Source organism: Cebus imitator, unplaced genomic scaffold, assembly GCF_001604975.1.
Source record: "Cebus imitator isolate Cc_AM_T3 unplaced genomic scaffold, Cebus_imitator-1.0 Scaffold400, whole genome shotgun sequence".
NCBI classification, from domain to species: Eukaryota; Metazoa; Chordata; class Mammalia; order Primates; family Cebidae; genus Cebus; species Cebus imitator.
The window spans coordinates 1,916,187-1,942,067 of NW_016107715.1; the positions used below are offsets into that span (position 1 = coordinate 1,916,187).

The window sequence follows — 25,881 nt, forward strand, 5'->3', positions numbered from 1 at the left end:
TGTGCTATCCATTTTGGAATACTGAAAAAGGGTTAAAAACAACAACAACAACAAACTTGTAAGAGAACACTGTAGGAGAAAAAAAAAGGACAAATCTTAAATTCTTTATCAACTCTTGTAAGGATTCCAGTTGGAAGAGTAGATCGAAAGTGCTTTTTGGATTATTTATGGGTTTCAAAGATTCTTCCTACTCCACTCGGCAGAAAAACAGAGTTGTAATAGACAGCATTTCGAATTCATAATCCTTAACGTTATTTCTCCGAACTCGACATCCTAAATAGCCAGCGTTTTCTAATTCCAGGACTGCGTGTTCAGTAGTTTTGTAGGAAGTTCTACTTAATGCCGAGACCAAAGGGGCGCCTGCCTGCTCTGAGGGTTTTGCTGAGGCCGAGTGTGAACTCTGGGCGAGAGAGCGCATCTCAGATCTTAGATCACACCCACTCAGGGTGTGCGTGCGAGTGTGTGCGCGGTGCCTGCGCGCGTGTGTACGTGTGAGGAGGTGTGCGCCAAAGGGGTGGGGTGAGGGGCGGCGAGGAGGGCTCTAGGTGAAGCGTGGGGAGAGGGAGGTCGCCCGCTCCGGCCTCTCCCCAGGGGCCCTGCGGCTGGCTCGCGCTCTGGCTGCACCTCCTGGTGCGCGCCGCGGCGGCGCCACAGGCCCCTAGACCCTGTGACCACCGCCCTCCTGCCGCCCGTCCGGCAGCTGGGACCTGTGATGGCGCGGGGCTGACAGCCGCCTCCTCCCGGACCCCTGTGTCCCGCCCGGGGCTCGCGGGGGCTGCGGCGCCGCCTGGAGCTGCATGTGGGGCGGGCGCGCCGGAGCCCAGATCGAGCGGCCCTCGGCGCCCCCGAGGCGGTGCCCGGCCGCGCCAGAGGACGAGGAGAAGGAGCGTCGGGCAGGGCCGGGCTCCCCTCGTGCCGCGGCCCCGGAGCAAGGGCTCCCCGGAGTGGACTTGGGGCGTCCCAGCCCAGGAGGAGAGACCCGGAAGCAGAAGCGGAGCCGCGAGTCGAGCTGAGCCACTGCCCCTGCTGCCCGCCGGCGCCGGGTGGGGGTCCCGGCGGCTGGATGGGCAGCGGCGGCGCGGGCCGCGGGCGGCGATGGGCGAGGAGCAGAGCACGGTGAGCGGCGGCGGCGGGCCACAGGAGTCGCAGACCGTGGCCGGTGGCACTGCGGGCCACCCCGAGCCCCCGAGGCCGCAGGGGGACAGCGTCCGGCCGCCCCCGCTGTGCGCTGCCTCCGCTGAGCCGAGCAGCGGTGGCTGTGGAAGCGACTGGGGCTGCGCGGACACCAGCGCCCCGGCGCCGGCGAGGAGCTTGGGGGCCCCGAGCTGGAGGCAGAGCCGAGCACCGGCGCAGCCTGCGGGACTGGCACTCGCCGGGCCTCTCAACCCCCAGACCTTGCGACTGCAGTTGGACCTGGAGGAGGAAGAGGAGGAAGCTGGGGACCGAAAACAGGGAGGGGATGAACAGCAGGAGGCGCCCCCCGGCGAGGAGTTGGCGCCCGGGACCCGCGAGGGGGCTGCCGACGGACTGGTCCTGGACGTGCTGGGTCAGCGGCGCCCGCCCCTCGCCAAGAGACAAGTCTTTTGCTCCGTGTACTGCGTGGAGAGCGACTTGCCTGAGGCCCCTGCCTCGGAGCAGCTCTCGCCCCTCTCGCCGCCCGCGTCGCCACTTGGGGCTCCGCCAGTGCCGAACCCTCCCAGCACCCGCTCTTCCTTCCCTAGCCCCCGGCTATCCCTCCCAGCCGATTCCCTCTCCCCCGACGGCGGCAGCATCGAGCTGGAATTCTACCTGGCGCCCGAGCCGTTCTCCATGCCCAGCTTGTTGGGAGCTCCACCCTACTCTGGCTTGGGCGGTGTAGGGGATCCCTATGCGCCCCTCATGGTGCTGATGTGCCGGGTGTGCCTGGAAGACAAACCCATCAAGCCCCTGCCTTGCTGCAAGAAGGCCGTGTGCGAGGAGTGCCTCAAAATCTACCTGAGCGCCCAGGTAACTTCACCCGTTTCTCTTCCCCATTTATTATTCCAAATCACTGGCAAGGAGGTCCTGCTGTCAATCTAATCTTCCTGCTCCCGGGAAGAGGTGACCGACACACTTACTAAGGATCTCTTGTTAGTTTCTCACGCCTCAGTTGTTATTTAAGTGTATTTTGACCTCACTGGTTTACTTAACTGGAATGTAACTTTGCTCTGAACTTTAGGCTATTGTTGGCAGGTGTAGAAGCCACAAGGCACAAGGAGTTGCCCTCTGCTTATTTCTTACACAGGATTGCAAGCACGAGCTTGCTCAGAGGAGGGCAAGAGACTGCCTCATCGGCCTGGTATCCCATAAACTAACAAGCAGTGGGCATAGAATAAATATTTATGGAGCTGGTGGAGAAAAGAATTGTAATCAATATTTCAGACCCCTAATACATGAATTTGTAATTTTGTTTCATTTATATATTCCAGAAAAGCGTGCATGTTTAAAAAAATGTATCCCTTGGCCTTTGCCTACTTTTCAGTTTCCTTTTTCCACAGCAAAGTTGAAGTACTTTTTTTCACTGAGGTTTTAAGCCAGCACTCTTTCAAAGGGAAACAAAACAGAAAGAGCAAAACAAAGCAAAGAGAGGCTAAGAGGTTTCTCAGCAAGCACTGGTGAAACTTTCGTTGCTTTTATTTGAAAACTTGTTTTTTTCTTGGAAAGCTTGAGAGTGCAACAGACCAGCTTTCCTTCACGGACGGTGAATGCGTTCTTCCAGCAGTTTTCAATCTGTGATGTTTCTGCCAGTGTTTTGCACAGTCCCGAATGCCCTTTGATCCTGTGTCCAATTGTCCTAGGCCTATTCATCTTTCAAAACCCTGTCTGTTCAGGTGCCAGCTCTTCTGTTTAGCGTTGCCTCACCCTCCAAGTCACTGCTTATATACTTTCACAATATCTTACATACATTGCAATTGTTTCTTTCGTGTCTGCTTGTCTTGTTAGACTCTCTGGACAATGTCTTAGATCCTCTATGTGGTAGCTTCATGTTGAGTCCCTTGCACATAATAGTGTTTTTAATAACATTGGCTGAGGCAAACTGACCAGAGCTCCATACCATGTGATTCCTCTGTGTTTTGTGGCTAACCCATGCTTGGGTCTAGACTGAAAGTGTATACGGTGCCCAACTGAAAATGCAAACAGAGACTTAAAACGGAATGTTACACAAACAGTAAGTTGGCTAAAATAGTTGAGATTATTTAAAAGCTTCTGAAAGACTGTTTCTTTCATGCTTTAGCTAGAGATTCTTAAAACAGGAGGAATGTGTGCTGCTGGTTATGGTAGTTTCTTTATCATCCTCAAATAGACTTTGCTGCCCTGTGGTGGAATTCAGACATTTCCAAATCATGAGCCCTGCTCAAGGAAGTCACCGTGAGAGCAGATGTGTACAAAAGAACAATACAAGGTAGCAAGGGATGAGATGTCAACAAAGTAACAATTCCAGATAGCACTTCCTGTTAAATGCTGGATACACATACCAGTGGGTTTAGAAATTCAGGGGAGGTAGTCATTGTGGCTTAGGATACTTTGCCTAGCAATTTGATTTCCTTAGGGTGGGCCATTTCCCCAAAGCAGTTTTCTTTTTCTTTATTAAACCTTCTAAGTTAGTTTTAGGAAGTTTTAGTAATGATGGTGGGGTGATAGAGGGACGGAGCCAAGTGGTCATTGCAATGTACAGTACAACCACTAAAAACTCCCCTGCAGTGACATAGTATCTGAAGCTTGTCTGCAGCATTTCTGATTGGATGTATGTTCCTGACCTTCCTTCCAAAGCATTTGCTGGGACTTTCAATAAAGAATAATATACATTACTTAAAATAAACAGCAACAAAAAAGATGAGTCATAGATACTTCGCATGCTTTTTCACCTCAGGGCTTTTGTACATGACTTTACCTGTTCCAGGAAGGTCCTCTCCATGGCGCGCTTATCTGTTCTCTGCCCTCCTTTTCAGGACTATATTCAAATGTCACCCCCTGTGACTTTCACTGACACCCTTTTACAAATTGAGCCTCACCCCACACTCTCTTTTTCCTGCTTTTTATTTTCTCCATAGCACTAACATACTCTGTCTTATACTTAAGTAATTAAGACAGAAGTTTTCAGATTTGTTCACTTCTGTATCTACAGTGTTGTCTGGTATGTAACGGATGTGCAACCAAAACTTACTGTATTTATGAAAGGTCTGAGATTGCCCCCAGACACCAATGCTAGGAAGTGGTGTTCTGCTTTGGCACTAAATTCTACTCTGAGCGTCTTGATATTTAAGACAAAAGACGAAGCATTAAAGAGGACAAAAGTAACAGGTTTGCTAAGGTTGTTATTAAACTTAGAATTAAAGAGCTTAAACTTTTTAGCTTATACAAAAAAATAGCCTTTTTCAGTTGAGTAAAAGATAGTGGTTGCGATATTTTTGAGCTACGTTAATTCTGTGGTCCCTTCTACTCAAAGGGTGTGTTATTTGTCACTTAACCTCTCTATGCCTTAATTTCCTCATCAATGAAATGTAATTGCAGATAATCTGTAATAACTCACCGGTTCCAAAGCAAAGCAAAATCAAACTGCATGGTTATTTTGCTGCCCTACTGAACCACGTCAAAAAGCCATAGTGAGTGCTTTCTCATCTTAAAAGGTCTCTTAGTTTTGACAGAAACAAATGTGACAAGTCTAAACTTTCGGGGCTCTTAAAACCTTTTGAAACAAAATGATATATTTGAAATAAAGAGCTATTAATGACTCTTTTCACCATTTCTTTTAGTTTGTGCCACATAGTGCATTATTTAACATCCTTTAAGCAAATAAAAGAGTCCCTATTAAACATTTTATTCAAACATTAAAATGCAACTTAAATGTGAGTTGGACTATTGCCTGGTTAAATGAATATTTTTCTAAAATGAGATGCAGAGTTCTTTGAAAGAAGATATGAACTTGGAAGATAGAAATGTGTATTTTTAGACAGTAAGTATATTTTCATTAGTGCTATGGACTAATTTGTGACAAATGCCATTTGGTAGATGTCATCAATATTTCAATACAGACATAGCAGACTAGATGGTGACTTAAGTACCTTTATGCTGTGTAAAATTATGGTTTTATTTTTTAAAACATAGTTCTCAAGTTATTGCCATGACTGTGGCTAGGGAGTCCTTCTTAGTGGACTAACTTTACTGAGCAATAGGTGACATCCGGTTTCTGACTGCCATGGTGAAGGGGTATGAACTGATAGATTAGAAACCTTTAGCACCACAGGAGATGTTGATTTAGAGGCTGTAGAGCTCCAGGGCAGAGATAGTTATATTATTTTATATTGTACTGCTTGTGTACGTAAATCTCTGGCACGTAACATTTTAGAAGTACATTTCCTGGTGACCTGTGTATGCATGTGTGAATATGGCTAAAGCACGTAGTTCCAGGGATGTCTGCAATATCCTGCATGTCCCTTATTCCTCCTACTATTGGCCTTCTCAGCTGGCTTGGCCTTTACCATATTTTCCCCTAGGAAATGTTATCTGTTGCCTTCTTTGTTTCATAGAATGATACTAGGTTCATTTCAGAAATCTACCACAGATATCTTTCTTTTATGATTTGGTTTAGACAGAATAATGTCATAAATATGAAATATTAATATTTAGTATTTTAGTTGCAGAAAGGAAGAGAAATGAGGCTGCCAAAGACTTGCTAAAGGTGACAGCTGTTGTAGATTCCACCACTCTGCCTAAATTAAGTGCTCAGGATTGGCAGATGCATATAACTTGGAATGTATACACCTGTCCAATGAGTATAAATAGAGACAAGCAACACATTACTTCTACAGATTGTGAACAAAACAGCTGCTAGATGATAAAGTCCTAAAATTACTGCCTGCTGTAGTCACCCTAGAATCAGTGACCCAGAGGTGAAAGCTCATATATCCTATTATTAAATTGTGAGTCATCCAGATCTTCATGGGTAAAAGTGTAACACAATTTTTTTTTTTGAGCGGAGTCTTGTTCTTGTTGCCCAGGCTGGAGTGCCATGGCACCATATCAGCTCATTGCAACCTTTGCCTCCCGGGTTCAAGTGATTCTCCTGCCTCAGCTTCCCCAGAAGCTGGGATTGCAGGCACAGGCCACCATGCCCAGCTAATTTTTTGTTTTTTTCAGTACAGATGGGATTTCGCCATGTTGGCCAGGCTGGTCTTGAACTCCTGACTCAGGTGATCCACCTGCCTCAGCCTCCCAAAGTGCTGGGATTACAGGCGTGAGCCACCATGCGGGCCCCATAAATTCTTTTTCTTTAAACCTTAAAGCACCCTGCATATTTTTGGAAACTATTGTGTTCAATATTGAGTTTGAATGCAATTGTCTTCACCCAGGTGAATTTATAGAATCTGTCATGCTCGGCATGGTTTCTGTAGTCCTGAAAATGTGAAGAATAACATAAGACTGAAATCTGTTTCGAAGTCACTCTACAAATTTGAAAAGAGGGAGTTAAGGCATATTTAAACTTGTCCTTCTGCGTGCAAAATGTGTGCAGTAACATTTGCTTTCATGCCTTTACTGACTCATTCCATTATTTTCCTCCACTTTCTACATCATTTCTCTTCAATAATTTGTTTCTTTTTTCTTTCCATTGTTCCTTTACTTTTTGAAATCTGTTTTTGATTGGCATTTGATTTCTCTAGAGGAATCCTCTGTCAAATGCTAAGCCTAGGGGCCAGCAGGACTTTTTCCGAGGCATGCTGCATGGGTATTTCCTTTCTCTTCCAGCTGTCTGGAGATGAGGCTACATAGAGAAACCCTGCATTGCGTTCCACTGCCTAAAATATCGCAAATAACATTACAAGTACTACTGACCTAAGGTATCAGCTGATACCTTTAGAGTGTGATTTTCCCTCCTAAAGTAGAGCTCAACTTTTATACCTGAAGGCTCTTCCTTACTCCTGATACAAAAGACATAAAAAGAGATCGTTATAATTTAAACTCTCAGCTTTTTTTAAGGGTTTGTTATGGACAAGGTAGGCATACCTGAGTGGTAATTTCTTATAATTATTCATTTATTCATGTTCTGTTTTTGCATTTAACAAGCATTTATTGGGGTACCTGTATGACAAGAACCATGAGATATTCTATAAATGTATTCAATGTCCTAAAGAAACCATCTTATCGCCTTGTTGGCAGTATTTTTCCCAGCTTTATCTGATGGCATAAATAAGCTTTTTTAAAAAATGTTACCAGACAGTGATGGATCTGCTTTCTCTCTGGGAGGTTTTCATTAAGCCAGTCCTGGGACACCAAAGCTAACTTTTATTAAACTCATTTACTATTTTTTCTGTTATGTTTAATCCAAATTTATAAATCTGTCGATTACTCATTTCTTAATATACATATTTCTCAGAGCTCTTTTTGATTGTTGGAAATAGAATATTAGTCAATATAAAGATATACATATTTTGTTCATTTCAAAATATTTTCTGCCTTTATTTAAAAGAAAACATAATTCTCCTCAATTTGTTTGGGATCATTCATGACATACTTCTTAAAAATGTCAGCTTTTTTCAAATTCAATTTGTCAGAAGGGTTTTACATGATAAACCCTTTTTTTACATGATACAACTTCCCAAATTGAAGTTTTACTTTAAAAATTCAACGTGTCTGAGAGAATAACTCCTAGTTTATATCATTCTCCATCAACTTTATCATTACTGTTCACCCCACCAATTTTGGGATAATTGCACTTGAATTTGTAAGTTTTTACAAATCGTAAGAAAACCATTTATTGGACATCTATCTTGTAAACATTCTTACACATATTTTTATTTAATTCCAATTCATTTACATATTAAATACTGATTACATACAAGGCACTGTTTTAGGCTCTGAGGATACAAGAAATGAAAACATTTAAAGCTCCTGACTTCGTGGAATTATATGCTAGGCTGTGGCGATGGAAAATGAGATAAGTAAATTATTTAGCATATTAGGAGATAATAAGGGCTATGGAGAAGGAGAAATAAGGGAAGGGTGATAAATAGTAGGGAGGGGGTTGCCTTGATAACTTTGTAGTTTTTTGGGGAGTTGTCTGGGAGGACATGTTGTCTGGGAGGACATGTTTTACGAAGTGGCTTTTGAGAAGAGATCTTCGTGATGCTGAAGAAGGAACAAACCATGAGGATATCTAATAGAATAATAAGGTGTAAAATTCCAAAGGTGGGAGCATGCTTGTGACTTTTCCAGGAATCGCAAGGAGATCAGCATGGCTGAAGCACAGAGAATGAGGTGGAGAGTGCTAAAAAGAAGACAGCAGCAGGAGTGGGGAAAGCTGGTCAGGCAGGGATTAAGCCCATCAAGTATCTTCATTTCCTTAAAGTAAGATGTTGTAAGAAGCAATAAGAAGACACTGAGCAAAGGGGTAACCACATATGCCTTTCCCTTTAAAAGAGATTACTCCATCTCTTTATGGAGAATATACTGTAGGAGTCAAGAGTGGAAGTAAAATAGATCTGTTAGAAGATTATGGAATAGTTCAAAAGAGAGACAATATAGTTCAGACTAGAGTGATACAGGCGAACGTGGTTTGACTGGTTGAATTTGGAATATATTGTGAAGTTAGAACTGACAGAATGCTGATGATTACCTGTGGGAGGAGAGAAAAAGAGTCAAGCATGAGTCAGGTTCTGAGCCCAAGCAACTAGAAAAATGGGGTTGCCGTTTAATAATATGTGGAATAGTGTAGGAGGACTAGGTTTAGGGAGAATGAGAAATTTGACATGCCGTTTAGACATTCATGAAGGGATGTTGAGTAGGCAGTTGGCGTCTGGCATTCAGAAGAGAGATCTGAGCAGAAGATATAAATTTGAATGTGGATGGCATATAGATGGTATTTAAAACTATTAGACTGGATGAGGTCACCTGTGGAGTGTCAGTAGCTAAAGAAGAAGGATTGGAGATTGAGTCCAAGCATACCAGTGTTCACAAATATGGAGTATGGGATATCAGAAAGAACAAGCAAGGAGTCTAAAAATGGAGTGGGCTAACTAGGCAAGAGGAGTATTGAAAAGTACTTACCCAGAAGCCAAACAAAGACAGTCTTTTAAAAGGGCTAATCATCTGTGTCTAATGCTTATGCTAGTTCTAGCAGGAAGAGGTTTGAAATTGACCATCAGACTTCCCAACAAGGAGTTTATTGGTAACTGTGAGCAGTGCTGTTTTCACTGGCAGCCATGGGATGGTCTTCAGGTTAGAGTGGGTTCAAGAGAACAGGAACAACCCTTGTTTTGTACTGCAGGCGGATATAAGGGAACTCAAGGTTAGAGAGATTAAATAACTTGCCCCAAGTCACAAAGCTAGGGAATGGCAAAGGTGGAAGTGAAATTCAGATGTTTGACTCTAAAACCTATGGCTTTTTTACATGCTTTAAATTTATAATCTCATTTATAAGGTAAATCTATATTTTTCTTTAATACCCGTCTTGTACAAAAATCACAAGTCTTCCAATCCAAGAAGGAGAAGACAATTACACGTTTTGAGGAAGCAAAAGACTCCCGCTCAAACTTAGATCAAGAGATTTCAGCCAAACTCAGCCTCATCTTCATGTAAGGAAATCAAGAGGAATTTGGTGTAGGAAAGTTATGATTTGATTTACTGTTAAGCTTTAATGGCAACATACTCTCCTGTTTTCTTCCTAAGTTCCTGGTCGTTCCTTTTGTCAGAACTTTCTTGTATTTTACCATCTCTTAATGTTGGTATCTGCATGGTCCTTTGCTAAGCCTCTTCTCCCTCTGTATACGTTAGTGGAGTCATCTTACCCACCACTCTCATCTATCACCGAGGTGTGTCTTCTTTAATTAAAGTACCTGTTCTGGTTACTGTCTTATGTTTAACAGATTCTTCCAGAACCTAGGAACTTAAAAAAAAACATTTTATTTGATGATGGCATTGTGGGTCAGGAATGTGGGAAGGCCTCAGCCAGTCAGTTCACCTTCGGGGTTTCTCATGAGGTTGTAGTCAGATGTCAGGTCACTCACTTGGCTGGCAGCTGATGCTGGCCGTTGTCAGTGAGCTCAGCTGTGGCTGTCTACCGAGTGCCCAAAAGTGGCCTTGCTGGCATGGTAGTCTCAGGGCCTCTTACTTGCAGGCTGGCTTTCCCCAGAGCCAGCATCCCAAGGGAGCCATGTGGAAGGTGGGTGACATTTTCTGCCCTAAGTTTGGAAGGCACTCAGCATCACTTTGATGAGGCAGTCATAAGCCTGTCCAGATTCAAGGGGAAGGGACATTGACCCCAATTTATTTTGGGGAAGTTTCTGAGAAATTGGAGCCACATTTTAATTCATATATTTCTCCACTGCTTAAAAGAAAAACCAAGAATGTGGTAAATTAGCTTTTGAGCCTGAATTTTAATTGTTTTTCTTTTTAATTTCATGTCTTTTCAATCATTTAAATATTTCCAATTCATATCATTCTATTGGTCAATACTTCGGTGGTATGGTTCTTTGTGCTTTATCTTTAAATAATTTATGAATATGGATTCAGTTAGTTTTAAAGAAGGCTTATGTGAAAGCTATTCTCTTTTAAAATTAAATGGTTTAGGTAATTCCACTGTAATTGACGTGTGTCAAGGTGTCAGGATCAGCTTCCAATAATTCTGATTAACAACATTTAAAATTATTCTGTATAGCATAATTTCGTTTCCATTAGAGCGTATCAGAATTACAGCTTCAGTTGTAGTTAAAATATTTGAAAAATGGAATATCTTTCTGAATAAAAGGAGTTGATGCAACAGATTTTTGTTTGTAGTCTAGACATATTCTGTATAGAAATAGTATTGTGTTTAATGATACTGTAGAATTAACCATCCTAGTTGAGCTTTGTGAAATTGACCTACTGTTGTTTATGATAATATTCTAGTTTGTGTGGGTGATTTTATCATATGATTTGTATCTTCCTGAACAGATAGCTGTTTAAATTTCCAGAAGCATATATGTTGTCCTCGAGTTTCGTCCTGTTGGAGATATGTGTTCTCTGGACCAGATGAGGCATATTGCTTTTGTGATATTTGCTCCACTCCACCTTACCCCCACCCTGCCGCCCCGGCTTAGGTAACTAAATTCTGGGCTTATTCATTCATGTGAATGACTAATCCCTTTTTAAATCTTTCTAAGCTATTTGCCTCAATAATATTCTCTACTGTAAGATTCAAAACCTAATTATAGGCTACCAGGCAAATTGCTTCCCTTTTTGTGGTGTCGGTTCTTACTTTATTTCCTCACATGATTATTGGCCATACTCAGTGTTCATGAAACTCATGAGCTCTGAGTTGTATGTGGCGATTTTAATCATCACAGCTTTTTCCCTGGTTCCTTAACAGTTTAAAACAGCAGGAAAAATGAAACAGTTGCTTAAAGGCCATTTTTCCTAATGTTTAGAGTTTAGTTTATTATTAATTTATGTTTGTCTAAGTAGAGCCATTGAGTGGAATCACAAGTGACTGAAATGGCCAGATTGTAGCCCATCTTTTTAAAAGGAATTAATTAATGAATTATTCATTCGTTCATTGAGAACAGTGTCTCACTCTGTTGCCTGGGAAGGAGTGCAGCGGCTAAATCATGGTTCACTGCAGCCTCCATTTCAGGCTGAAACAATCCTCCCACCGCAGCCTCCTGAGTAGCTGGGACTATGGGCATGCACCACCATGCCTGGATGCTTTTTTTGTTTTGTTTTTAGTGGAGATAGAGTTTTGCCATGTTTCCCAGGCTGGTCTTGAACTCCTGGGCTCAAGTGATATAACCACTTGGGCCTCTCAAAGTGCTGGGATTACAAGTGTGAGCCATCACAATCAGTCTGTCTTTTTTATATGAATATATAACCAAAGTGGGAAAAGTGACTTTCATTCTCCTGCAGAGATGCTCTTGGTGGAAAACAATAGGTGCAATCCCAAAATTCTCATTTAATCCTACTTTTAACTAGTTTTATCCTTAACTTTGGTGTTTTATTTTTCCTATGTTATCATTTTTTCTCAAGATTTTTTTTAAAACAAACACTCTGAAAACAATAGGCTCCTAAAATTAAAGAAAGACATGTTCCATGTGTCTTCAAGTGTCAGTGCTTTATGTTAAACTTATATGATATATGTGTATATATGTATACAGAGACATACATGTGCATATTGTTTGTCAAGTTCTCACAGTTATTTTTGTGTCACAAGAGGAATATTTGCTGATCTTAAAAAAAAATCTAAGCCTAAGGCCGGGCGCGGTGGCTCAAGCCTGTAATCCCAGCACTTTGGGAGGCCGAGGCGGGTGGATCACGAGGTCAAGAGATCGAGACCATCCTGGTCAACAAGGTGAAACCTCGTCTCTACTAAAAATACAAAAATTAGCTGGGCATGATGGTGCATGCCTGTAGTCCCAGCTACTCGGGAGGCTGAGGCCGGAGAATTGCTTGAACCCAGGAGGTGGAGGTTGTGGTGAGCCGAGATCGTGCCATTGCACTCCAGCCTGGGCAACAACAGCAAAACTCCGTCTCAAAAAAAAAGAAAAAAAAAAAAAATCTAAGCCTAGTCATTTCCAGTTAAGTTTATGTATTTCAGGTGTAGTTTGTTTATTTTATTTATTTATTTATTTATTTGAGAAGGAGTCTCACACTGTCACCTGGGCTGGAGTGCAGTGGCATGATCTCAGCTCACTGCAACCTCTGCCTTCCTGGTTCCAGTGATTCTCCCGCCTCAGCCTCCCAAGTAGCTGGGATTACACCCAGCTAATTTTTTGTATTTTTAGTAGAGATGGGGTTTTATTATGTTGGCCAGACTGGTCTCAAACTCCTGACCTTGTGATCTGCCTGCCTCGGCCTCCCAAAGTGCTGGGATTATAGGCCTGAGCCACTGTATCCAGCCTATTTATTTTTTGAGACAGAGTCTTCATAGTGATTCTCATGCCTCAGGCTCCCAAGTAGCTGGGGCTACAGGTGTGTGCCACCACACCCAGGTAACTTTTTGGTTTTTTTTTTTTTTTGAGTTTTTTTGTAGAGATGTAGTTTTGCCATGTTGACCATGCTGGTCTTGAACTCCTGGCCTCAAGTGATCTACCTGCCTAGGCCTCCCAAAGTGCTGGGTTTATAGGTGTGAGACACTGCATCTGGTATCAGGTGTAGCTTAAACCAACCAGAATAGATAACCCTTGGGTTTACCTTTCTTTTGTTCTTAGGTTTTAATATGTCATGTTTTGAATCATTGAGGCTTTTCCTTCAAGATGAAGGGAAAGCTTAGAAGGAATGCTGAGCAGGAAAACACTGAAAGGATAGTAGTTTTTTCCTGATACTTTTTTTAGTTTGTTTGTTTGTTCTCAGGATTTTTGAAAACAAAATGTTTATACGTGCTTTTCTTTTTAAAATCACTAATATATCTACAAACTTTAAAAACTTGGAAACAAAATTTTTCATCCTGTTTAAAAATTATTCAAATGAAGAGCTTCAGAGAGAGTTTTTAACCAGTTTTTAAAATAATATAAAACATTAGGACTTTCTATTTGCAAGATTGACATCAAGGAAGTGCAAATGTACTAGGTTAATTCCTTCAGCATGACCTTTGCATAATTGATAGATGAGCCACCAAAGTAAGGATAATGATTTAGAAAGCACAAGCAACAGTGCATTCCTTTGCCTCTCTGTGCCTGTATGACGTGTCTTTTCAGCTGTAATAGTTGTTAGAACAAAGTATTGAAATAAATTGAACACAGACCTTAGAAGCTTAGGATCTGTAAGTGCTGAACAAAGATTATAAAAAATGATGAAGCCAGTTCTAACACATTGCTTTCACAATTACTGGTGACAGCAAAGTGTTTTATATCATTAATTCATATATTAAACTTAAGGTGCAAAAAAAATCACGGGAGTATTTAGATTGCTCTGTTCTAATATGCTTTTGGCTTATTACAGTCTAAATGGATTGGACAGATCTCTGTTGGTTTGCTCGGGGCAGTAAGGAGGTCAAGGTCAAGCAGGCAGTGTCCTTACAGGCTTGTTAACAACATGCTGACCTGTAGATATAAACTACCCTGAACCCTGCACAATCATATCATGAAGTGTCGGCTTCTGGTCATAAGACTGTGACAGAGACAAGATGGAGGAATTACTGTTACTCTCATTACCTCTTCTGAAAAAAAACAAATTAAAGCACACGTTCAGCTTATTAGTGAGTTGCAGAGATTTTATAGAGAGAAATCTTTTCTTCCACTGGCTAAGACTTTCCTATTTTTTACTGTAGCCAAGCTATGGTAGATCTGTTCTCTAGTATATAATTGGTTTAAGAGAATCAAAAGGGAGTGGAGTTAGCATATTCTTATTCTATTAAAGATAAAATGATAAAACCATTAAAAAATAAATACTGAGCACAAAATATTTGCTTAGCACCATGCTAATCATTATGAGAAAAAGAAGCAATGTATCCCTATAGAGTAGTTCATGGTCCAGCTACTTAAAAGTTTGGAACTTCAGTAGGTTAAAATTAAGCTCTACTGGCAAAGATTGGGTCATGTATATGACCCAATTGTGTTACAGGATTTTTTCTGTGCTGCTTTGCCAGCCAGAAACCTTTTTGGCCGCTGTTGCCTCTGCCTGGGCCTTGCTCAGGGCCTGCTGGGCTTGGTCCACCTGCTCGGCCTGACAGGCTGTACTCTGCTTGTGCCCCAGGCTAGATCCTGTGCCCACTGTGGCTCTGTGCTCAGCCCATGGATGGACCAGGCATGCTGTGAGTGGCTTCTGCCCTGGGTGCCAGTGACTAGACAAGGGGAATGCGGTGGCTCCTGAAAAGTCAGAGATGCCAGTAATCATGGAGTCCCAAGGGGTGTTACAGCTCTTGCTTGGGGAGTCCTAAGGTCCGAGTCCCCAAGAAATGTTACAGCTCTTCACTCCCATAGCTCAGTGAGCGGGAATGTGTTACAGCTTTCTTTCTCCTATAGTCTGACAAATGGGAGTGTGCTAACAGCTCTTTTATTCTCATCACCCGCAGCTCAGTGGGCAGAGGGAGGGTTACAGATTGTTTGTTCCTGCTGCCTTCAGCTCAGTGAATGGGAGGGTTACAGCTCGTTTTTTCTCACTCCCCACGGCTCCATGAGTTCTGAGTTGTTGTCCCAAGAACAAGAGGAATAAGGTATAGGGACACCAGAGAGTGAGCAAGGCAGAGAAGAATTTTATTGAGCAACAGAAGCAAAGCTCTTAGTGGAGAGGGGACCCTGAAAGCAGGTCCCTTTTCTGCCTGTGTGGCTGAATCGAAGGTTTTTATGGACTTAGAATGGGGGAATGCATGCTGACTGGTCCATGGGTGGTCTTTGGAAAAAGCACCATTCAGTTGGCTAACAGGTATCATCCAGAAGGAGCCAATCAAGAGAGAGAGTGTAAGATGGGGGTGGAAGTTCTCATTCCCCTCATTGACTCTATCCAGAACTGGCAGTTTGGTTTTCAGGCCTCAGGCTGTCTTTGGCTTGAAAGTTGCGTTTCACCAGGGACCCATTCCTGTCTGCCTACAAATTTGTCTATCTCCTGTTACTGCCGTTGTGTGATACTTATTGTTGACTTAAGGGGTTCTAGGAAGATAAATTTGTAGTTGCGGGAGTAGCAAAAGTTAGAACTTGGCTATTGTCTGGAAAATGATTGTTGCTACACAGGGATGGTAGGAGAAAGGAGTTGGGGTGGGCAGCTTTCTAAGTGAGCAAGCACACATACGTGTGAAAATAGAGTGTGTGCAATTGACCATGACTGGAGAGGGGCTCAGAAAGGTGATGTGGCAAATACTGGTAGAGACGTGAGAGCGGAATGGTGACAGCAAGAGTCAGCAGAATAAAGATACCAGAATAGTGTAGAGCACCACAGGCAGAGAGACCTCAGCAAGTGTGAAAAGCCTGGGACAGGCATAGGCATGGCAGGTTTTAAGAACTGAAGGAGGCAATGAGGTTGCAACAGCATAGAGAGCAGAGGGAAACCTGAAGGAGATGATTTACAGAGATATATGGGGGTCAGGTAGTATAGATCCTCCATGGAAATTATACTTTATTTCAACTATGATGGTAAATCTTCAGACAGCTGGCCAGAGCTTTAACATTAAAGCAGGAATGGCTGCAAGAAACAAACCTCTCAAACACCGAACTGGGGAGGAAGCGGTGATTTATTCAGCCAGGAGCAAGGCGGCATAGCTGCCTAACAGCCAAGCTTGTCTATCAGAGATCCCTGCCCTTATAAAGTCTTATAACTCTAGCAATTACAGGTGCAAGGGTCTTGTGCTTACAACTCTAGAAATTACATGTGAAAGGGCCTTGGCCTATGGAGTAGGCAAGCGGTGGGGGTTTGATCCTGTTTAAGTAAAAACAATGCCTTCCCAAAAGATTCTTCCATACCACACCTGCAATCTATAGGAGGGCGATTAAGGTAGTGCCTGGTCTGCCAGCCTTTACCTCTCCTATTGAAATGCAATGGGGAGGTGGTCTGAGATGCTTAGTTCTTCTTCCTCCCTATGACAATTAAAAAACCAACTCCTGGATTCATTGATTTTTTTTTAAGGGTTTTTCCATGTCCCTTTCTCCATCAGTTCTGCTCTGATATTTGTTATTTCTAGTCTTCTGCTAGCTTTTGAATTTGTTTATCTTGATTCTCTAGTTCTTTAAATTGTGATGTTAGGGTGGAACTACCACCCTTCCCTTCTCAGATATAACAAAGGTCTTACTGGGCAACCTTTAGTTCTGAGAGAATGTTATTGGAATTTTTTGGTAATTCTATTTAGTTCTTGTTTTTAGCTTGTTGAATTGTTCTGGATAACTTATTTGCTTCCCCAGTTAATTCCTGTTTAAAAACATATATTCCTTTCCTCCTTCTAATTCTTGCTTTTATAACAGTGTTCCCTTCTGGTTTAAGTTTCACTTCCTCTACCTTTAATGGCAAAGGCCTTGGGGTCATGGCTTAACCATACAGTGGCTGTTCTGATTGTGGCTGTCCTTGTCTTTGTTTTTAGTTAGAATACAGTGATAAAGTAACAACTTAAAGATTTGCTTTGTTGATTTTCTGCTGAATGAGTTCCCCCTCCCTCCATACTTTGATTTGTTAATTTCATAGAGTCCTGAAATTTCCCTCTAATTACACTCTCTATTGATCATAAAACCACGAGTATTTCAATGGGACATAGTAAAATGTCAGTGTGATTTTTAAAAAATTTATGAGAAAGCCTCAAGTATTTATCTTTAAAATATATTTGTCCCATGTGCATGTTGTCTAGATTTTAGAAGAACATAAACTCTGTACATTTGTTTAATTACTGATTTCTCAGTTTTTGCTGCATTTCTGGATAAATGTGATTTAAGGAGCAGTAATTTACTCAATTTAAAATATTTTCAAATTAAAGTTGGTCTGAGCAGTCAAAGACACTGGATGGTGCCTACGAATACTTTACTGTTTAAGATATTTGTGAAAAAAAATTGATAAAAATTAAAGTGTAAAAAAATTTGATTCTATATTTTATGTTCAGAACCATTCATTAAATTTGTAATATCTCATTATATTCTTCACCAGGTATTTAACTGTAATTTTTCCCCATGTGGACACAAAATACCTGAGACAGGTTTCAATTAATTTAGAAAGTTTATTTTGCCAAGGTTAAGGATGCACTGTGACATATCCCCTGGAGGCCCTGATGACGTGTGCCCAAGGCGGTCGGGGTACAGCTAGCTTTTATATGCTTTAGGAAGACATGAGACATCAATCAATATGTGATCAAACATTTGTTTGGTCAAGGGGTGACTTCCAGGTCATAGGTAGATAAGAGACAAAAGATTACATTCTTTTAAGTCCTTGATCAGCCATTTGCTGAGTATATAAATTTAGTCTGGCATTACGTAAACAGTAAGTCAGAGAAAGCAATCAGATATGCATTTGCCGTAGATGAGCAGAGGGATGACTTTCTCTCCTGAACCTGTGAAGATAGGCTATCATATGTTGCCAGGGTGAAATCAATCAGAACTGTTTAACATAAAGTAAAGATCCTGAGGCCCACAAGGAATTTCTTTGTGGGCAAATTGTGAGGGAGGTATGTAGCTTTTTTATCTTTGTAGCTGTCTTATTTAGGAATAAAAGCGGAAGCAGGTTTGCCTGTTGTAGTTTCCAGCTTGAGTTTTTCCTTGGCTTAGTGATTTTTGGGATCCCATGATTTATTTTCCGTCATATTCATATTAATTTATTTGTCAAGAATCACCTCACTTCAAAGTAAATTCAGTGTTTGCAAAAAGTTCTTCCGTAAGTGTGATGGGATTTAATTTTTGGATCATGACAGTTTAACACTTTTCCTCAAAAGTACCAACTTTATTGAAAAAAAGAAGATATTTAGTAAGGTAATACAAGATGCTTTTTCAATATTTATCTCACTTTTTAGATTCTTGGATATTTTCTATAGCAAAAATGTGGTCATTGGTACCTCATGCATGGGAAAATTCTATAGTCTGAACTCCACCCCCAACCTCCAGAAGAAAAAAGGATTCCTGCATTGAATTTTGTTTCAGTAATACATTTTGCATAATAATTTGTAATCATTGCCATTTTGTGGATCATTTATTATTAATGATATATTTACATGTGGATCTATGTTAGCTCCTGCCTGAAAACAAAGTATTAATAAACAATCGCTTTATGTACCTACCCTCTAAAGACGTTTGGTTTCTAGATGATATGCAAGCACTGGTTTCTCAAGTCATCTTTGGTATATAATTGATAAATTTATAAAGTAAAATGTGTAAAAAGTTGATGACTTTATGGTATGTGAAAGTAATTTACTCACTTCCTGGTGAGAAGAATAGAAATGGGGTTGCATTATTCACGTGTTACCTTTGATGAATATATTGAAGAGCTGTGAAGGGAAGTCATTCATCTTTCCTTGGCCAGCAGGCTTGCTGCTGGTTCATGAAAGGGTGAGAAAAGGGAAGAAGCACATATAGCTGTCACAGTAAAAGGATCACTTCTTAGAGTAATTTGTTTTAACGAAAAGCTTTCTATATATTTCTTCTTCAACACCTCCCTCACCACAAATAGAGGTTCTTAACTTGAGAGTCTATTTGTTCATGTATTGCCTTCAGAAGAGTTATAAATGCTCTGACATTTTATGTATGTAAAATCAATTTTTTCTCTTATGAATGGGTCCATAACATTTATTAAGTCTTTGGACCATTACCCAGAAAGGTTTAGAGCCACTGGTTTTAGAAGGTTTTTGTGTCTTATGATGTAGAGACAATCAAATTCTGGTGATCATTTGGTTTTCATGGTAAGTAAGGTGTGGGGTATAGCTCTGACTATTTAGTTTATTTAGTATACAGAGGAGGACACGAACATGCGATGATTAAGGTAGTGAGTGTAATATGGTCAGGACAAATGTAAATTTAGAGCCAGAGTGGTGGTTTAGTGGATTTATGTCCTCAATTGTCACTGATGAAAAGGACCTTACAGGTCATATAATTGAAGGTAGTCACTAAATACTAAAACTAATACTAGTCATTCTATTCCATCTTATGTGGTAGCCTTCACTTTCAGAAGGGGGTGGAGGAGATATATAATGATGTTTTCACCTCTAGTAAAATTAAATAATTGATAATTTCCTATGGTGCTTTGTGGCTGTATTTCAAATGCAGTATTTACTTGCTGGCTCAGTAGGAAAAGACTTGGAGTTAGACTATTTGGGTTTAATAACTATAAGACCCTTGGAAAAGATATTTAATGGATTAGTGTCTTAGTCTGTACTGCTACAACAAAATACTGAGACTGGGTAATTTATAAATGACAGGAATTTATTGCTCACCATGCTGTAAGCTGAGAATTCAACATCAAGGCACCAGAAGATTCAGCATCTGGTGAGGGCCTGTTCTTCATGATGGCACCTTCTGTGCATCCTCACATGGCAGAAGGGGCAACACACGCTCCCTGAAGCCTCTTTTGTAAGAGTGTTTATCCTGTTTATTAGGGCAGAGCTCTCAGTCACTTCCCAAAAGCCCCACTTCTTAATACTTTAATACCTTGGGCATTAGGTTTCGACATGAATTTTAGGGAGAAGCAAACATTCACACAACAACAATAAGTTAAATTGTTTTGTATTTGTATAGATACAAACAAATAGATTACTGGAACAGAGAAAAGTTCTAGTAATGAGGCCCAGTTGTGTATGGAAACTTGGGACATAATTGTGGTTGTGCTATAGTCAATGAAAAGAGAGTGGCCCAGCATGGTGGCTCGCGCCTGTAACTCCAGCACTTTGGGAAGCCATGGTGGGCGGATCATTTGAGCCCAGGAGTTTGAGACCAACTGGACAACGTAGGGAAACCCTGTCTGTAGAGAAAATACAAAAAGTTAACCAGGTGTGGTGGTGCATGCCTGTAGTCCCAGCCACTAGGGAGACTCGAAGTGGGAGAATCACCTGAGACTGTGAGCTGTGATCAGACCTCCAGCATGGACAACAGTCTGAGACCATTTCTTAAAAACAAGAAAGAGAAAGAAAGAAAGGAAAGAAAGAGAAAGGAAGGAAAGGAAGGAAGAAGGGAGGGAGGGAGGGAGGGAAGGAAGAAAGGAAAGAAACAGTGGAGTGGAGTGGACATTTCAATAAAGGTGCAAGAATGACAGGCTTTCAATATAAAAAATTAGGTTTTTTTAATATCATATGGAGAAATAAAGTTCAGATATGTTAAAGATATAGATGTGTGATCAAATTTTAAATCTACTCTTAGAATTGATTTTCAGATGTCTGTATCACCTTGGTATGGAAAAATATTTCTTAGAAACTGAGAAATACAACTCTGAAAGGAAATGACTAAGTTTGATTCCCTCTAAGTGAAGAATTCCTGAAAGGGAAAAATGATGCTATAAATTGAGACAAAAGACAGTTCACATCTGGGAAAATCATTTTATAAAGTATATAAGACATAAAAAGTTATTATCCTTAGTATACACAAACTCATACAAATCAATAAGCAAAAGACAAAGCACTTAATAGAAAAGAAGTGCAAAGTTTGATGACATTAATGGCCAATAATCTGTATGAGAAAGCTCTTATTCATTGTTAGGTCACATGATCCATACTAATAGAAAAATGCAAGTTAACCAAACCAGATAGTGTCCCACACTTAGTACAAGTTGCATGTGTAAGATATTATATATATGAGAATATATATTGTGACATTATTTGTAATAGTAAAAAATTGGGAACAAATTCTTTCTTTTTTATTTTTAATTTTTGTGGTTACAGGATAGGTATGTATATTTATGGGGTATATGAGATGTTTTAATACAGGGATGTAATAGTTAATAATCACATCATGGAAAATGGAATATTCATACACTCAAGCATTTATTCTTTGTGATACAAGCAATCCAATTATACTGTTTTAGTTATTTTGGAAATGAATTTCTATCATTAAGAAATGGATGAGTGAACTCTGATATATTCATAAACTAGAATATTCAACTGCACACTAGCTTAACTAAATCTCTGCATATTAACATGAATATATGTATTGAAAATACAATATTGAGGAAAAGAAGATCAAGTTTCAGAATTTAAGCAGTTTCAAAGCAGTGAAATTTTAAGAGCACATAAAGCCACACTATATTGCACAGAGAAATGTGTATAGTATAGTAAAAAAAAACCATAAATCAGATTTATGAGTGTCTAGTTCTGGGAAGGAAGAGAGGTATAGCAAGGAATTGTATTCTTTATCTGTGATGCACTTTTTATATAAAAAATAGGAAACAATGATAAAATATTAACAAAGGGGTATTGTGAACATGGTTATGTTACGTTAATCAACTTTTTGATATTTCTTTGAGTTTTGGAAAATAAGTGCTGCTAAAACCTGAATGTTTGTTTCCTCACAAAATTCACGTGTTGAAACTCAGTCTTCAATGCAATAGTGTCAAGAGATGAGGCTGGCCTTTGGCAGGTGGTATAGGTCTTGAGAGCTCATTTCTTTCATTGCTTTTTAAAGTGAATTCTAGCTATGTCACAAAGTTAGAAATGATCATCTCCATTAGAGGAGCATAATTCAAATTGCATTCCTCACTTGCCCTTCCAGGTACAAATATGCATTTGTTTTCTCTGCCAGGCTATCATTATTCTCGATCTATAACTTTTTCTATTTACAAAGCCAAAGATTGCTACTTCTATAAGTGCCTTACCTTCTTTTGTGACCTTGTTTTTGGTTGTTGTCAGGTTGACCTTCTTCCCCCACCACATAGACAAACTTTTGTGATTAGAAGAAGGGGAGGACAACCATGAGGCAACAGACATCCTTTGATGTCATATTCAAGTACTGATCTTAAGGTGTCCTTGGGTTTTTACAAAGATACGCTAACACATGGGTTCCATCTGATCCCTTCCTTCAATTGTCCTCAGCCTTTGCCTTAATGTGTTTTGATTATTGTACGCTCTATCTTCATGTTAGTAATCATGCCTGATGATTTCAAACAGATTTTTAAAAAGCTGAATTAAACCAATCGTTGGTGCAATAGCTTTCTTTTTGTGTCTATTCAAAACAATTTTATAACATTTATTTCTTCTGTGTCTTATATCAAAGGCTGACAAACATTTTCTGTAAAGGGCTAAATAGTACATATTTTAGGTTTTATAGGCCAAGAGGCAAAATGAAGAATATTATGTAGGTACATGTATTACAAGAGAAAAGACAAAATTCCACATATTTTTATTGAGAAAATTGAAAATATAATAGTATTAGTAATAGTAATAACAAAGTATCTTGAAGTTTGTAATATAGATTTACTGATGGGAATAACAGAATTATTTCTTTGAGATATTTTTCTTGACTGGGGTACAACATTAATGTTTCCTGTCATCAGTATTAATTTTAAATACTCATCTGTCATACTGATCTGTATTGGTATGTTGCATATTTCATATTTAAAACATTTGTTCACACAGGTTTTGTCTAATATAGATATTAGTCTGCTAGCATGTATGCACATTCATAATGTGGAAGTTTTTTATATTATTCTTTAGATTCATCTCTTGATATTTGCCTTTTAGAATTTCATTACAGGGCAGAATACTTCCAATTGAAGATTAGGTGGAAGTTCCTCAGTTGCACAGTCAAATGGATTTTTTTAAAAAGTCTTTGTTGAAATATGTTTCACATATCATGCAGTTCACATATTTAAGGTGTATAGTTATTATTTAGTATATTCGCAGTTTATGAAACCAGCATCACTACCTGATTTTTATTCCCCTTAAGAGAAATCCAATGCCCATTATTAATCATTCCCTCCCCTCACCTCAGGCCTCCCATGTCCATCCTAAGAAACCATGAATCTAGTTTCTGTTTCTATAGATTTGCTTTTCCTGGACATTTTATATAAATAGAATCATGCAATATGTGGTCTTTTGTAACTGACAAATGGATTTTGAAATAAGAAAATTTCTGTGCACTGCATCAAGGTTCAAAAAATGCTGTTGGAATTTTGAAATGATAAATTGAGCTCAGAAAATGTATCTACTGCAAATTTGTGTGAAAATAGAGATCTTGCTTCTTGTTTTATTTGTTTATTTATTTATTTTTAGAGAGAGAGTCTGGCTATGTTGCCCAGGCTGGCTTTGAATTCCTAGGTTTGAGTTATCCTCCTGCCTCAACCTTTGGAATAGCTGGGACTATATCTTGCCTGGCTCTTATTTTAATTTTTGACAGGATGAGAAGTTGATAAAGCAGCTCGACATTTGAATCTTGTGATTCAAATATTAGTTGTTTTAATGATTTTACTGCAGTATCAACTTGTACGTTGTGTGACTTCTTGTGATTTTAGATTGGATTAATTAACATACATTAGAAAGTCTGCAGCAAAAGCTAATTTCCGATTAGGTGTCCTCAGCTCAGAGATCAGTTCCTGGCCTATTAGGAACCTGGCCACACAGGAGGAGGTGAGCCACAGGTGTGCATTACTACCTGAGCTCTGCCTCCTGTCAGGTCAGTGGAGGCATTAGATTCTCATGGAAGCATTTTCCCAGTTGTGAACTGCACATGTGAAGGATCTAGGAACTTGCATGTGCCCTAAGAAAATCTAATGCCTGATGATCTGTGATGGAACAGTTTCATCCCAAAACCATTGTCCATGACCCCCATCCATGGGAGAATTGTCTTCCATGTTACCAGTCCCTGATGCCATAAAAGTTGGGGACCACTGCATTAGATGGTCTAAGGCAGTTTTTCTTATTCTGAAAAGTTTCAGCCTAATCTTAAAATATTGCAATAAGATTTTATCACTGCTAACTCATCAAATTACTAGGTAAGGCACATCAGGATATCCAGCTTCTATTCATGACAGAATTCACAGAATGATTGTTAAATCCATAAAAGCAAATGAATTTTATAAGGGACACCATTGGTTCAATAAGACATGATAGATTTGAGTATTTTTCACAAAGTACCTGCTGATAAGTAATACAGTAAATAACCACAACCTTTAAACACCTAAAATGTTCACTAGCTTTTTAAATCTGTCAAGCTAAGCCTTTTTCTATCCTATATGTTTTTGTCACCATTGATTGTAACACATTTTAGCAGATTCTACTTGAGGCTGTACTGAATTTGTGTTTTCTCAATTTGTTTAACCTTTAAACTTCTTTAATTAAAGTTCTTTAATAGTTAACTTAACACCTTTAATCTTTGACTGTAGTTATTCCACAGAGAATGTTCATTCATAGAGACTAATTTTCCAGGCCACTTCAAACTCAGCATTGACTCCTCAAATAAACAATAAAAATTAAGCAATGTCTATATGTCAATTGACATGTAAAGAGCCATGGAAAACAACTTGAAATCATTTGCCTTGTTTTTAAATTGCATGTTAATGTTTCTTCCAAGTTTCTCAGCTCTTTAGGCAGGGGTCTCACCAAAACACTAACAGTCTTACATATTCTTTATAAGCATATATCTGCTACAATATAATATAATTGAATTACTTTACCATTGGTAAATAGTTTTCTTTGCTTGTCTAACAAATGTACGTTTTGAAAAGTTACTTTGGTTACAGCTTCATTTTCATGTTTACCTTTTGTAAAGTTCCGTGTGATGAAATATTGTTTCTTTAAATTTAGGGTTTTTTTTAACCATCTCTTTCCTGTTAGTTGGTAATATTTTAATGAGTGCTTATGCTAGAATGTTGTTATGTATTGTGTTCTTTTAGTATAACTACAGTGTCACATAATAAACACAGTTACTTGCTATGTAATTACATAGCAAAATAATCAACACTCCATTGTGCCTTCAAAGCATGAGACTTAAGTTCATTTATCTTCTTTCTTCTTTTGACATATGCATTAGTAATGAAAAAGGTAATAAAAGAGTCATGGTAAGGTGATATGCATGGTACTCCAAATGCTGTCAAGTTTTAACTGTCACTGTGATTCATCCTGAACTGAGCAATGGTGGGAATCAGTTAGAATGTCACCTGTGATCTCTGTCACAACTCAGCTCTGCTGTTGTCACACAAAAGCAGCCATAAACAGTGTATAAATGATGAGCATGGCTATGTTCCAGTAAAGCTTTATTTGTAGACACTTAAATTTGAGTTTAATATAATTTCATATGTTATCAATTATTACTATTATTTTCATTTAACCGTTTAGAAAGGTAGAAATCATTCACAGCTCGTAGGCTGTACCAAACAGGCAGCAGGTTAGATTTGGCCCCTGGACCAAATAGTTTACTGAACTCTGTCCTATATTATTGATTTTTCTCTTTATTGGATCTTTCTTATCAGCATACAAACTAGCTGTTATTGTTCTCTTCTTAAAAACAAGAGCAACAACATAAAGACAACAAAACCTTCCCTTGTATGGCTCCTTTTTTTTTTTTTTTTTTTTTTTTTTTTTTT

General features: G+C 39.7%; 1 protein-coding gene across 2 annotated transcripts in view; it reads left to right on the top strand.

The window, feature by feature from the left end:
- Positions 1-201: 201 nt before the first annotated feature.
- RNF217 (ring finger protein 217) overlaps positions 202-25,881 on the top strand; it is a 99,634-nt gene continuing 73,954 nt past the window's right edge. Inside the window, exon 1 of one of the 2 annotated variants that reach the window (XM_017508803.2) lies at positions 202-1,986. In XM_017508803.2, coding sequence (XP_017364292.2) covers positions 1,096-1,986 — 891 coding nt within the window. In that variant the 5' untranslated portion in view covers positions 202-1,095. The remainder of the gene's footprint in view (positions 1,987-25,881) is intronic. The other variant, XM_017508802.2, reaches the window with a different exon arrangement.